This window comes from Hippoglossus stenolepis, chromosome 13, assembly GCF_022539355.2.
Source record: "Hippoglossus stenolepis isolate QCI-W04-F060 chromosome 13, HSTE1.2, whole genome shotgun sequence".
Lineage (NCBI taxonomy): Eukaryota > Metazoa > Chordata > Actinopteri > Pleuronectiformes > Pleuronectidae > Hippoglossus > Hippoglossus stenolepis.
This window is the reverse complement of record NC_061495.1, coordinates 9,659,165-9,672,849: the sequence shown is the minus strand read 5'-3', so window position 1 is coordinate 9,672,849 and position 13,685 is coordinate 9,659,165. Positions and strand designations below refer to the sequence as shown.

Here is a 13,685-nt window from a genome sequence, read left to right as displayed (position 1 = left end):
CTCTCTTGTCTATCAATTAAATATGAAGATAAAACTTGTTGTCAATTCCCTTCATGCAGAATTGATAATTTTTACACTTTAGTATTTTATACACGTTAAAACAAAAAATCTCATTCTCTTCTTGTCATTTGAAAAAGAAGACAGAGCTCCAGCTTCAGTTTTTGTCCTTTTTATTGTCATTAATTATTGTAAGTGGTGTCATATCAACAAGAGAAAAACTGCGTACATCTACTTGACCTTTTAAATACATTTACAGTTGCTGTATGGTTGAGCAGGAGGTGGGGAGGGGGCACACGGAGATGGGGGGGGGATGCAGAAGAAACACAGAAGCAAACAAACAAGTCCCGGGTGAGGGCAGTAATTAGGCAGGAGGCAGGATATACCACAGATGGTGTCTGAAAGAGAAACTAGATAACCCAAACACTTTTTTTTCAAAACAGATGTAACAGAAGTTTCCTCTGTCGTTTTATTTATTTTTCTTCATCGAGTGTTGTTTTAATTATTGATGTTTCAAAAAAAAAAAGCAGAAAAGAAATGAAATCCAATTTCTTCTCCAACATATTGCCACTCAACATCCACATACGGTAGCATCTGTTGTAAAACAACGTGGGATCTGCACCGAATGCTCGAATGCACACGCACACACACGCACATACACACACACACGCACACACACGCACACACACACACGCACACACTAGCTGCTCTTCCTCTATATCACCTGTCGCAAACAGTAGCGTCTTCCACTGTGGTTCAGATTCAGTCCTGATGAGCGCAGCATCAGTCTGTTCTCTCGTCAATCATGTAATCTGATTACCTGCAGCTGTAAAGACAACACACTTTTTGCCATTTTCCTTTCTGGGATGGAGGCGTGTGGACCAACTCCGGTGTGTAACAACGTTCTGACGTGTAAACAGGATCCTATAACGAACTACTGAGCAGGTACGAGTGTATGATGCTCTTCAACAGGACAGAGATGCATCCCTTAGCAACACCACATCAGCTGTCTGACACTGTCACCAAGCGTTACACTGTAAACAACTAATAACTACAAAACATGAACTTGTTTCAGTTTTATCCAATAAGTGAGGAAATAACTTACTAAAATTGCTTTTTTTTAAATTACAAAATAGCCTCTTTTTAATATTTGAATCAATACATGCTTGTCATAACACGAGACCTAGTTCTTGCACTTATGCAATTTTACAGGTATATTTTATCGCCATAGTGTCGCTTCCTTTTAAAATGTTTCATGGACATTTAGATGGCAAAGGACTTGTATTTTTTATACATGTTTCTATATATATTTGTTGAATATATTATATATTGGATGACAAGAATGACTCGCAGTAAGGATGCTTGGTTTGTTAGGGGGTTTTGGAGTCCATGCACAGTTACTGAGCAAGAACAACACGTGCTGCATGGTGTGCTGGCCAAGGCTGTAGCTTCTTCAAAAATACTGATCCAGGACAGTTAAAGTCAATGACTGGTCCTCAATCTGATCTAGGACCAGCGCTCAATCTGAACTATTCTATGCAACATCATCCAAAGAGAGAGAGGCCAACAAAATGAATCAGAAATAACACACATCTCTTTAAAGAGATGAAAAATAAAGAGGACCAAAGTACAGTAGCTCCTAATTTCAGTTTCTACTCAGAGTTGAGACATGGGTATTGGAGGCGGAGATGTTCATGGTTTAGCTGAGGTTGGCCTCAGGGTGGCAGGAGTGGGCAGAAAAGTTCCAGTGGATCATGGCGAGGAAGTCTGGGGTCCAGTGTTCACAAACCCTGCTTCGCCAGAGCTGCGGTGACGTCCTCAGCCAGGGTCGCTAATTGTGGCGACTCCGTCATGTTGAGGCTGCCGGAGGAGGACAGGTGGCTGTCCCGGTTGCGGTTGGGGGACACCGTGCCGGACACGCCTGGTGACTGGATACTGATCTCGGCTCCTTGGTCGACCCGGGCCTTGGCCTGGTCGCGGAACGCAAGCCTGTGGGTCTCAATCTAATAAAGGAAGATTGTGCGATGGGAGAAGAAATACACCATGTTCGTTATCGTGAACTCATGCTTTTTTGTGAGTTCACTTGAGATCAACTGCAAATGATGTTTAACTTCAGAGTCTGTTTTGAAGTCCTCACTCAAAGGCTGTTGTTTAGTCCTGTGTTGGCACCAGAGCATGATGAACACTTCATGAACATACATTCATGTATTTGGATGAACCGTTACATTACTTTTTGATAGCGGCGTATACTTTACCTTTATCTTTACCCTTACTGGCTGATAAAGGAATACAACAAGTTTTTGAAAGATTGGACTGAACATACGTATGTATTACATATGTATGTGAATAATTATTATTTTAAACTTTACTCTACATAAGATTATGGCAATGCTACATACCTTTTATGATTATAGAAGTATTCATGGACTAGGGATTTTTCTCTCTACATTCTTTTCATTTAAATTAACAAATTAATGCAACTGAAAATTCTACACACCGTGACATGTAGATTAAATATAATTTACTATAGGAATGTGTGTGTTGTCATGTTTTCTCCATCTATGTTGATTACTGAGACAATCTCTCAAAAACTTGATGTTTTCCATTAAAGGATGGATTGAGGACATGGAGCTGACACTCACCGTGAGGTGGGCTCCACCAGGCATGTGGTGAGCATAATCCAGGGAACCCACCTTGGCTTGGGCCTTGTCTTTGAAGTCCAACTTCACAGTCTCTATACGCACGTTACCGCCCCCTGGAAAGAAGTAGAGGAAGTGTAAGAAACATATAGAGGAATCTACTGCAGTTGTATGCCTCCGTTAACCAGTGTAGTTTCTGTCTACATCATTTTTTTCCCAGATTCATATAAGGTCAGTTCATCCTTGGTAGTAATGTAGTCCTGAAAGAGTGTTTGTGGGCCCAGAGTCAGACAGCTGACGGCCAGCAGATGGCGTTGCAGGAGGAAAAGGAGTCACCACATACCAACTGGGAGGGGAAAGTGGTTTTCCACACCTCACATTAAAACAGCAAATACTCCAGAAACCTGTTAGATGCACATCCTGTCATTTAGTTTCCCTGCTGGTGGAGCACTAAAATAGGTCTGTGGTGTTTATATTTATCAGTAATGACTTCAGACACCAGGTCATTCAAATTAAAAATACAAAAGTATCATGTCAATTTTACAGCTGCATAGGTTTCACGGATCTGTTTTACCACCAGCCCAACACAGTGGAGGGGAGAAGAATTGAATTTGCAGTGATAAATGCCCAAAACCAACATCATGAAAACTGGCTATGGACTGTTTATATATTCGCCTGTTATGTAGACTTAAGTGACCTCATTCATTTCTGGGCTGATTTCCCTCTGATGAATAAGGTCAACTGAATGGATTGAATTTGCCCCCCGCCTGAGAGACCTTGCATTAGCATGGATTCTTCCTCATCCAGATATGATATCCAGATATACATTCACCATATCCAGAAACAGATCGCGTGTTAATGCTAGTAAAACTGGATGCTTGAGTAGGATCTCGTAGGTTACCAGGTCGGTGATGGATGTTGTCAAGAGAGCCACACTTGGAGGTCACATGGCTCAAGTCAATCTTCTTGTACTGTATCTGCACCTGAGAGAAACAGGAAAAACCACGGTCAGAGCTTGCGGTTACAAAATGAGGCTAGGAGTCATCTATCTTCCCTTTATGCATTACAGAGAAGAATATAGTGCATCTGATCTGCCCTTATCTTGAGATTGTCTTGAAAGAAAAGCTGCAGCTATCTACATTCTGACACAGTGATGTCCAATTTATTATTTGAAAACACGAGTAAGACAGCACAAGAGCAGAAAACCAGTGACCATTACATGACAGTCCTTGTGCTCTGCTGGGAGGAGACCTGCTGGTGTCTGTTCAACCAGCTCAACCAAGACTGAACACGAGCTATGTGAGTGCCGGGACTGAACTTTGAGCTCAAATGTGTTGGCACTTTCAGAGGACCTGTCAGATATACTGTACACCACAACACTGATCAGTGTTTTCAGTTGAAAGTGGCCACAGGCTGAGAGTAGATATATATGCGGCTATGTGACCCACCCTGGGGATTTGAGGAGAAAACCCCATGAGAGATACTAAAGGAGTGAACCGATGAGACAGCAAACAGAGCGGAGATATAAAGCTTAAAGCACAGCACAACGAACATGAGGCGATACACCACAAACACTGGGTCACGTCTGTGGTCATCCATCACTTTGTCAAGTCACAGATTCAGCTGAAAACTATTTTCAACAGGAAAAGTGAGACGATGACGAACAACACAGACCATGAGCCGCATGAGAAGCCACGACACCAGTCTGCACTGAAGCATGTTCATCTACCCAGTGTTCTTTACACATGCAACACTAGCAAAGATGAGATGTGGTTTGTGTCAGCGTGGGTGAACATCAGGCTGCTGCTTGGCTAACTTCTCCAGCAGTGATATCGTTATGAGCGTTTTGTTTGATGTTTTTCTCTATTTTCATGGTTTATATATAAAAAACCCTATCTGGTATTAGTTGTTGTATTACAGGTTGATAGAAATTGGACTTTCCAACCATATTTAAGTGAATGCTTCACAAATATAACCTTTATTATGAAATATTAAAATTGGCTTCAACTCCAGATGATGAATTAAGAGGTAACTAGATCTGCACCATTGGTTGTGCAATATGATCTCCCAAACTGCTATAAAATATTATTTATTTTATAATTGAATGAGATTGCCGAGGTGAACAGTAGACTTCACCAAGATAACAGATCTATCCAAACCAGTGAAGTTTTCTTCAACAAGTCATGTGGTTTTTGTAAAATGTTTTAAAGGTTTTACAACGTCTATCTATTTGTAAACCAAGGATCAAGTTGCCAAAATAGTTCAGTGGGTGTGTTACTGGTTGTCACAATCATGGCCAATCACATTCATCCTTTTATGACTCTAAAAAGCATGAGGGGCAAAATGTACTAATGTCCTATTTTAATGTACAGTACACTTTGGTAATAGAGTGAAGAGTAATGGCCACTTCTCATCATGCAGATTTGTATGTATATATGTTACTGTGCAAAGGTTTTAAGCAAATTAAGCATTAAGAGTTTTTTCTCCGTCACAAAATACAAGCAGGTGGCGTGTGATGTGGTTGTAAATCCTTCTGCAGCAGGGAAACGACCCCAAATATAAATAAACCATCTTCAGCAGCAAACAAGTGCAACAGATGGTGCGTCCGCCACAGAGCCCTGATCTCAGCAACATGGAGCTAAGTCTGGAATTACGTTAAGACACAGCTTACGTACACAAAAGAAGTTAGGCACGTTCTCCAAGATACTGGGAACAACCCATCTGAGAAGTGGTGCAGTGGTCACACCAGATAACCAGAAGTCAGAATTAGAAACTACTCAAGCTAATATTTTTGAAAGCTTCCATCCTTTACTTCTTGTGGCTAAAAACAACCTTTGCACAGATTTTACATAAATGTAGACCGACAACCAATTTATGAATTTTAATTTGGTCAAGTGTTAAGATCTCTGTGTCTAACATTCTGTCTGCAAATCTTACTCTGCCTTTGGATCTCCATATTACTGAAGCTGTGGGGATCCAGTCCAGTGATTGGTCCATTTAACAGCCCACTCACTGACTCTGTGGGCTTGTACTTGTCAATTTCACCAGTGCCCTGAAATTTGACATGTGCTCGCTATATAAAGCTGCACAAGTGTCAGTCGTACAGCTTTGGTTTTAAGTCATCAATGTGTCAATGTGCCATTTGTCACTTGCTGTGGTTCAACATTAGATACTTGTCTTTTTGTTTTGGCTCTTTTATGTTGCACTATGTGACTGCAACACACAAGTTTTACTAATAGAAAAAAAGTTTTGTTTGGTTTTTACAGGTAAAACGGTTTATTTTCTTTTAGCCTAAATTAGCCATTTGTAAAATCTTTGAAAGTATAAAACATCTTCTGTTTATTTACTGTTTACATTTTGGCTCCATCTGTCAGTCCCAACGTGCCATAGACAACAGATGTCTCTATGTTGAATTAGAGGTTGTGTACATACTGAAAGACCAGAGTATACGGTGGTTCTTTCTGTATGTAATAATACAGGCTGTAGCATCACAATGATCCAAACAGTAACCACATTTGTTCACATTAAATAATGCTACTGATGCAAAACTGAGGACAAAACAGTTTGGATTTCATTAGAATAGCAAATTCTCATTTCAGGCTGCTTTTCTTTCAAACTTAAGAAACATGGTTACATAAAAAGCCATTGAATCAGTTTTGCACTTATAAATGTGATGCTTCTCTCAACAGTTATTTGAAAGGAGACGACGCAGGCAGCTGTCGTCTCGGATTTGTCAGAGGCAGTGATGAGAACAGGCTATTCTGAGGGTGAAATGATTTTAATTGTCTTATTATTATTATTAGGCTTGCACAAGAGTGCTCTGATAAAGTGCATTACACAGAGGAGAGACTCTAGATGGAGCACACACTGTACCTGCTTTAAACATCTGTAACCTGAGTTCATCAGCTAAGAGGGAAGAGGTTCATGCAGCGTGATCTCTTTTGAGGATGAGAGGTGTTGGCTAGAGTCTTGCTACCAATAAGTGGAATAATTGTATTTTCTTCCATGCATTTAGATTTATATGCATAAAACCAAATATCAAGACTACTTTATGTGCAAAATAGAATTGCGCCTCTACAATAAATGTTGATGACGGCTACAGTCCTGAATGTTTTCAAGTGCTGGAGGAGGAGACATTCAGCCTTTTGTATAAAATAAATCCTCGCAGGACACAAAGCACAACAGGAGGGCGCTGTGTTAATGAAGAGCATTCAGGAAAAGAGCAATGATGCCTTAATAAATGAGTGACACAAACTGGGAAATAGTAAAAGAGGTGGAAAAGAAAAGGCAAGAAAGAAACAATACAACAAGAACACACAGAAATAACACTGAGACAATGGACTTGTGGCACAAGACTCACATTTCCACCTCCTGCTGAGTAGCCCCGCCTGTCCAAGGACCCACACCTAGACTGAACATGGCTATAGTCCAGCTTAACACTGGGGATGAGAACCTGCAGGGGTGGAGGTCAGGAATGAGGTGGGAAGAAGCGCGGAAGGCGTTCTGGCATGGCACGACATTTCAAACATCTCTGAAACACAATTTCTCTCCTCTGTCTCTTTTTATGTTCTATCCTTGATATGCTAGTTTGTTTGGTTGTGGGGCAGTGCGCTAATAACTGGACCCACTGGTTCCCCGGTCACAATCAGGACAGTCGAAAAGGCAGGAAATATTCCTCTCATTACAGGTTTCACAGCCTGAACCTTTGACCCTGTGTGTAGCAAAATGTGCTTCATCTGGTGATCGTCTATACCTCTTTGAATCAACATTGACATCCTATGAAACAATGGATTCCCTGCAAAAAGATGGTGCTGTGTAACTGAAGCTAAAGAGAGTCAGTGTGCTTTTTGTCCCCTCGAGGATTTGTAGGAAGAAAAAGGCTCTGAAACAGAATAACATGACGTTTCAAGATATTGCTGAAATAAATTTGCTTTGACTTCAGGAACAGTCAGGATATCGTAGCTTCACAAGGTGTCACCAGACAAAACAAGTCAACTCCTTGAGAAGATACTCGAATAGGGTGTCAACATTTCCTTTGTTCAGATACAAATACGAGTAAATGCCAATTGAAAGCAGGTCATACTTGAGACTGTCAGGATGATACAAATATATAACTGAACAGCTGTGTAGCTGCAAGGAGAGAGAGCAGGAGTGAGATGCAGACACAACCAGTTGGCACAGACATACTACCAGTGATACACATGTTCCCACTAGCACATTGAAAGCAACAGAAACTAAACTAGGGGGAGAAAAATGACGTACAGTTTATTCAGGAGAGGAGAGGTGAGGAGTCCATCAGGTGTGTGAGCCCTGAACTATCTATATCCTATAGCTACTTTAATATAAATAGATTCAATAGATCTATAATGACACAACGGGCAGGAAAGAACAACAAAAAAACACACAAAGCTCATCGATGGAGAAAACACAGACAGTTTAAAAGAGAGACGTGTCGAAATGTACAAGGTTTTTCAGTTTTGAGCGAGGGGCTTATTCAAAATGGAAAATCTGAGAAATACTAACTTGCAAACGGGACTTTGTTGGTCGTAAACTGAATGGGTCCAATTCTTGCCATTGCTTTCCCTTAGGTCTATGAAATGTATAATGTAAAGTAAATGTATTTTGGATCCTAAGTAAATTCTATTAAAAATGCATAAAACAACTGAATAAAAAAGACATTACCATAAATTCCCCCCCCCCAAAGCTTGAAATTCATTATAAACTATAAATAAAAACTGTGCCAAGCTATTCTTTCTTTGTCTTGAGACACTTCTTCACAACAATTAATTAGGACTGATCTTTTATAATCTGTTCCTCATTAAAATAATATAAATGCTTAAAATCTTTTATATTTACTGCAACCAGTGCAAAGAACAGACAATTACAGCAGATGATTCAAACATTTAACTGATATACTTGCTTTTTGTATAGTAAAATTCAAACATAAAATGACAGATTTCTTGCCACAGCCTGACTTGAGGGGCACAGTTAAAAAAGCTAAAAGAAGCACACGTTCTTTTAAAAGTTTCCATCTGGGATTCATCTAGAATTGGAACAAACTAACACCTTAGGAGAAAAATGGGAATCTGAACCTTTTCTAGGGTAAGAAAAACACCTTTGACTAACAGATCCACATAAAGGATCTGGGATGATCTTTCACAGCTTCAACCACACAATTGGAAATAACAACCAGACACAGGCCAGACCCAAGATGCACAGTATGAAGTACTAGATGTACATGTAGAAACTAACCCAATATAAATGATCAGAGGGATTTCTGTATAGGGAAGAGGTTGATGGGACTTAAAGTGTCTCACTCAAGTGCACACGAGCACAGAAGACATTTGCCAACATATGGCTTTGGTCATATAATCATGAGACCACCTTGGTGCCACAGTTAAGATATTCTGGGGTTTATGGCACTGCTCTCGCAGCAAGAGGGGGGCTAAAAACAGAGGCTGACACCAGTTGGTATGTTGTTACCATCTGCTTGTGAGTAGAATTTGGTATAAAATACAACAATTGTACAGATAAGCTTTAAATATTACCTGTTACCCAAAAACTAATGGGAAAACGAGAGACAATAAATGACAGTATACAGTACATACACGTTTCAAGCACAGGAATCAACCTGGAGTGGGGAAGTAGGGATCCTAGGGAAAATATAACTAGAGTACTACGATACTCGACCACAAAGCTACGAAGCAGCTTGCTCCATGTCACTTAACTGGACTTAAATCAAACTACACAGCGGCCATCACCCATCTCCTCAGTGGAGGAAGGTGAAGATTGAAGGGTACATACATTGCCTCCACGAGGAGAGTCCTTCAGATTCTCCTTGGAGCTGCATTTTGACAGTGCGTGACTGAAGTCCACCTTCCTGTTTAAAATATAAATCTATGGAGAAATACACAGATGGACCTCTTACATGGTGGATGAGAATAAAAAAGTCATAAACTGACTGGATTAGATGCTAGAGGAGAGGGATGAACAATATACGGAAAAATGTGAGGTAATTTATATACATTGTATTGACTTTACAATGGCTGAGTATGTTGGAAATCTTAAAAAAGTCAATGTGAGATCCAGATCATGAACACCAATGTGGTTTAATGTGTAAAAACAAACAAATACACCTAGTTTTTGGAGAGAAGTTCAATCATTAATGTATTAGCAACATTAATTATTTGCTCCAGTTCTCTGAGATAAAACTACAGTAAAAAGCACCATGTCAAAAGATACAATTATTTGTCTTTTGTTATTTTAGTCCTTTCTCACTTACACTTTTATCATTGCATTCCCATCATGAAACTTGGTGTATTCTTTTAATTGTTGAAAACTACTTGTTGAAAACTATGGAACCTAGAGTGTGCCACTGAAATAAATGAGTTCAACAATTAAATTGTCTTTTTAATTCTTCAGGTTACCGGATTAACGTTAGTTTATGTCCTCTTTCAACATTTCAAATTTCCATTAAATTATTATTTTATTTAAAGACATAGCTCTTGAATTTAAGGACGTGCAAGCCCTGAAATAAAATTCTTAAGTCTAACCAACAGCAAAATCTTGATTGACCTAATCCCCCATGTGACTCCTGGCTTAATATGACAGCTTAATCAAATATTTATTTATACAACTAATATATACATAGAGATCAATTCATTATATAAAGAAAAAGTTAGCTATATTGTTTTTTGTTCAATTTTATGATTTAATTTAAGAGAACCTTTGGCTTTATTCCACATTGAAATGCAAATGTATTGATCAAAAACTAGCCTTTCAAAGTTATCATTGTTTACTTGATATTGTTTTTTCAGTGGCACACTGTTATTGAGGCTCTAGAAAACCACTTAGTGACATAACTAACAGTGCTGAGGTGTACCAGCAGGTCTTGTGTCCAGGTCACACTGTGAGCCGCTGACACACACAGAGTTACAGAGATGAGGCGCAGCAATGACTTCCAGATCCAAGAAGCCTTGTGTTTGGCCTCTGGCGGCGCATTTTGGTCCGTGTGCTTCTATGAGGACAATGATGGACAGGTCAGTGGCTGAGAGAGGCTCACTACAGGAGCTGCTTGAAACTAATACAAACTACTTGGAGCTGCTCAGGGCTACAACATGTCAGGAAAAGTATATAAGAGTCATATGCCAATGGTTACTTGTACATAATGTGTTACTAAAATATTGGACGACATCCATGTATTAAGATGATTTTATCATCTGAACTGTAAAACGAATGGGAATTGTGCTCACAACAACCATTTCTTGTTTTTCACTGGAGCGTGTTGCATGATACAGCAATATGCTGCTGAAGGATAGTTCAGTCACAGGGGACACATGAAAGGGGAATGGGCTGGCAACCCCCGCGTCTTTATATTCTAGATTTTCAAACTGAGTGAGTGTCAGAGTCTTTTAGCAGTTATTGTATATGCATCTCACACTGCAGTTTGCAAATACACAGCTGTCAAGACAGAGAAAAACATACTGAGGAGTGGCAGACTGAATCTTGTTAATTTAAGGATCACCACTGTCCTCACTTGATCAAATGGGAACATTGCAAAATGCTATCACTGCTAGTATGGAGGTTTTTTATAAGGATAAATAAACATATTTAATACTGAAGCTAGTATTAAAACTGCTGGTAGACACAGGACCAAAATTCTACCCAACCATGGACCAACCACATCCAAAATCCTGTAGCACTTGATGGGGAGCACTGGGTTGTCTACACTGTCAGGCAAATATCACATATTCACACTTGGTAAAATTACCTTTAACTGCAAATCCCCCACCCCCCAAAAAATGTGATTCCTGATGCAGGTTGTCATCTGTCTTACCCTCTACACAGCTTTACTTCAAAGAGATTTGCATCGTCAGTTTCTGCATTGGCACTGCTTATGACCCTGCAGCATGCATGCTTGCGCACACAGACATGCAAACATGCACAGAAACTCCACTCTGGCCATTTCTCCTGCAGCTGACAGGGAGGCGTTGGGAGCGCGATCCCTCCCTATTTCTGCTGGCTGCACAGAGCAGAACGCAGAGACTTGGCAAGTCGTAAAGTTGTCAGCCAAACGCTCAGACTCCTAATCAGGTCATCAGCGGAGGCTTGTAAGAGCTGATGGCTACAGACACATCACTGTTTTCATTACTGTGCTTCCTGTTTTTAGCGCTGACTTTGTGTTTCAGACTAATGCTGGAGCAAGATATTTGTCAAACTGTGAGATATACTCTTGCAAACAGCCTGTTAATGCAGATTCTGGGCAGCAAAGGAAAACTTGATTTGAAATGCAGGTTCCTGTAGGCTGGAGTGATGGCTTCGGTTCACAGACCAGGGGAGAAAAACTGAAGGAACAAATGCAGCTCACAAATTTGCAATGCAATGCGATGTCAAAGTCAGGTCACTTTTCTGTTTGTTTAAATTTGGAACCTGAGAATGGGAATTTGACCTTCCAGAGGCCTGATGCTTACTTGAGTAAAGCCTGATATTTAGTCAAACTTTTGCATTGGCTTGGTTCATCTTGTTTTCCTATCTCTAGGGACAGCTTTGTTTTGGCTCTCATCTTATGCAGAGGACAGGAAGTACTTCAACTTATGTGTGACCTCACTTGCTGCAAATGGCTTCCCTTTAGTTGCATATAGGACAAACACTGGGAGGTTCACTACTGGTCAAACATGAAAGCAGCTAAACTGGCTTTCAATAAGTTCCAGTCTTTGTCTTACACCTTCAAGACCTGGGGAAACTTAACATTAAATGCATTGTAAGCTAAGAAAAGTTGTCCAATATTCTTTGTTCTCTTTGTTTAAATTTGTGCACATTCTTTAATAAATAGCTGTGAGTTGATATTCTTTTCTTCCACCATTATTTCTAAACTCATTAGTCTTTCACTCCGGTGAGTCAGCAGGATAACTGTCGGGCTAACAGTGGAGAGCAGTAAGTAAAAGACACAAAAGACAGCAAGTGTGAAACAGGTCGAAGAGAAGGAGGCCTGTCAAAGCAGAAGAAAAAGGCAGATGGTATTAAACACACTTAAATACAATTTGTATTCAAAATGTTACTGTTGGTCTTATTTTTAGTTTTTATACATTAAGACATTGCAGGGTTGTTGTGTTTGCCCTTTTCTTCTTATTGGTGTTGAACCCTTAGTTGCGCTGTGGTTCAAGGACAGAATCATGGGTACAGTGTGGTAGGAGACTAAAAACCTGAGAGGAGACTGACTGTCCTCTATCTACATATTTCCTGTATTAACATAAATAAACAACCCAATGAAGGCATCTATCTCTGAACTCATGAAATAAGAGACACATAGTAAAGGCAGAAACACAAGCAACATTGCAAAGATGAAAGACAAACACGTAAGCCGAAGCTACAGGTGTTTGGGTGTGGGAGCAAAGCGTCACCTGTCCTCCTTTGGGCTGGTACTTGATATTCTCTGTGGAGCCGATCTTGGACTTGATGTTCTTGAAGTCAGGCAGTGGCTGGTTGATGATGCGAAGCTGCTTGGGTGTGGTTGCGGGTGACTTGGGTGGGGTGCGGACTACTGCCACCTTCCTCTCCTGGGAAATCAAGCTGAGGGAGCGAGGGGTTCCAGGGGTCCTCGAGGATGACGAGTAGCTGGGAGGGGTCCCTGGGGTGATGCCTGTGGACCCCGGGGTGCGGGGAGTAGAGTGGCCACTGCGAGCTGAACGTGAGCGCATTGATTCTGCAACTGGTTGGGAGACGTAAGAGGCTTAAAGTTGGAATTGTTTTGTAGAAAGAAATATGCAGTTATCACCCCATCAAAATCTATTACCCACATCCATGTACCAGTTGAGTAAGTAGACCTGCACAATCTAATACAATAGGTAGAGAAAATCCATTCTACCTGTCATACTTGGGGCTCGTCCTGTCCTGTGCTCTGCCCTCATCTCAGTGCGAAATGCTAAAGAAAGCAAGAAAGGAGAGGGATGAAACTTTGCTCCAAGAACAAAGTAGAAAGAACTGGATATTTTTAGCTTGCTAGCATTTAAATTGCACATGCATACATTTGGATCTGTACTAAAGCAGGTT

General features: G+C 40.4%; 1 protein-coding gene across 1 annotated transcript in view; it reads right to left on the bottom strand.

Annotated features, from left to right (window-relative positions):
* Positions 1 to 153: 153 nt before the first annotated feature.
* Positions 154 to 13,685, bottom strand: part of map2 (microtubule-associated protein 2) — a 73,559-nt gene continuing 60,027 nt past the window's right edge. The window contains exons 15-21 of the mRNA XM_047342659.1: positions 13,501 to 13,557; positions 13,037 to 13,344; positions 10,519 to 10,653; positions 9,441 to 9,533; positions 3,538 to 3,619; positions 2,640 to 2,752; positions 154 to 2,000 (exon numbers count right to left, since the gene is read on the bottom strand). Coding sequence (XP_047198615.1) covers positions 1,779 to 2,000; positions 2,640 to 2,752; positions 3,538 to 3,619; positions 9,441 to 9,533; positions 10,519 to 10,653; positions 13,037 to 13,344; positions 13,501 to 13,557 — 1,010 coding nt within the window. The 3' untranslated portion in view covers positions 154 to 1,778. The remainder of the gene's footprint in view (positions 2,001 to 2,639; positions 2,753 to 3,537; positions 3,620 to 9,440; positions 9,534 to 10,518; positions 10,654 to 13,036; positions 13,345 to 13,500; positions 13,558 to 13,685) is intronic.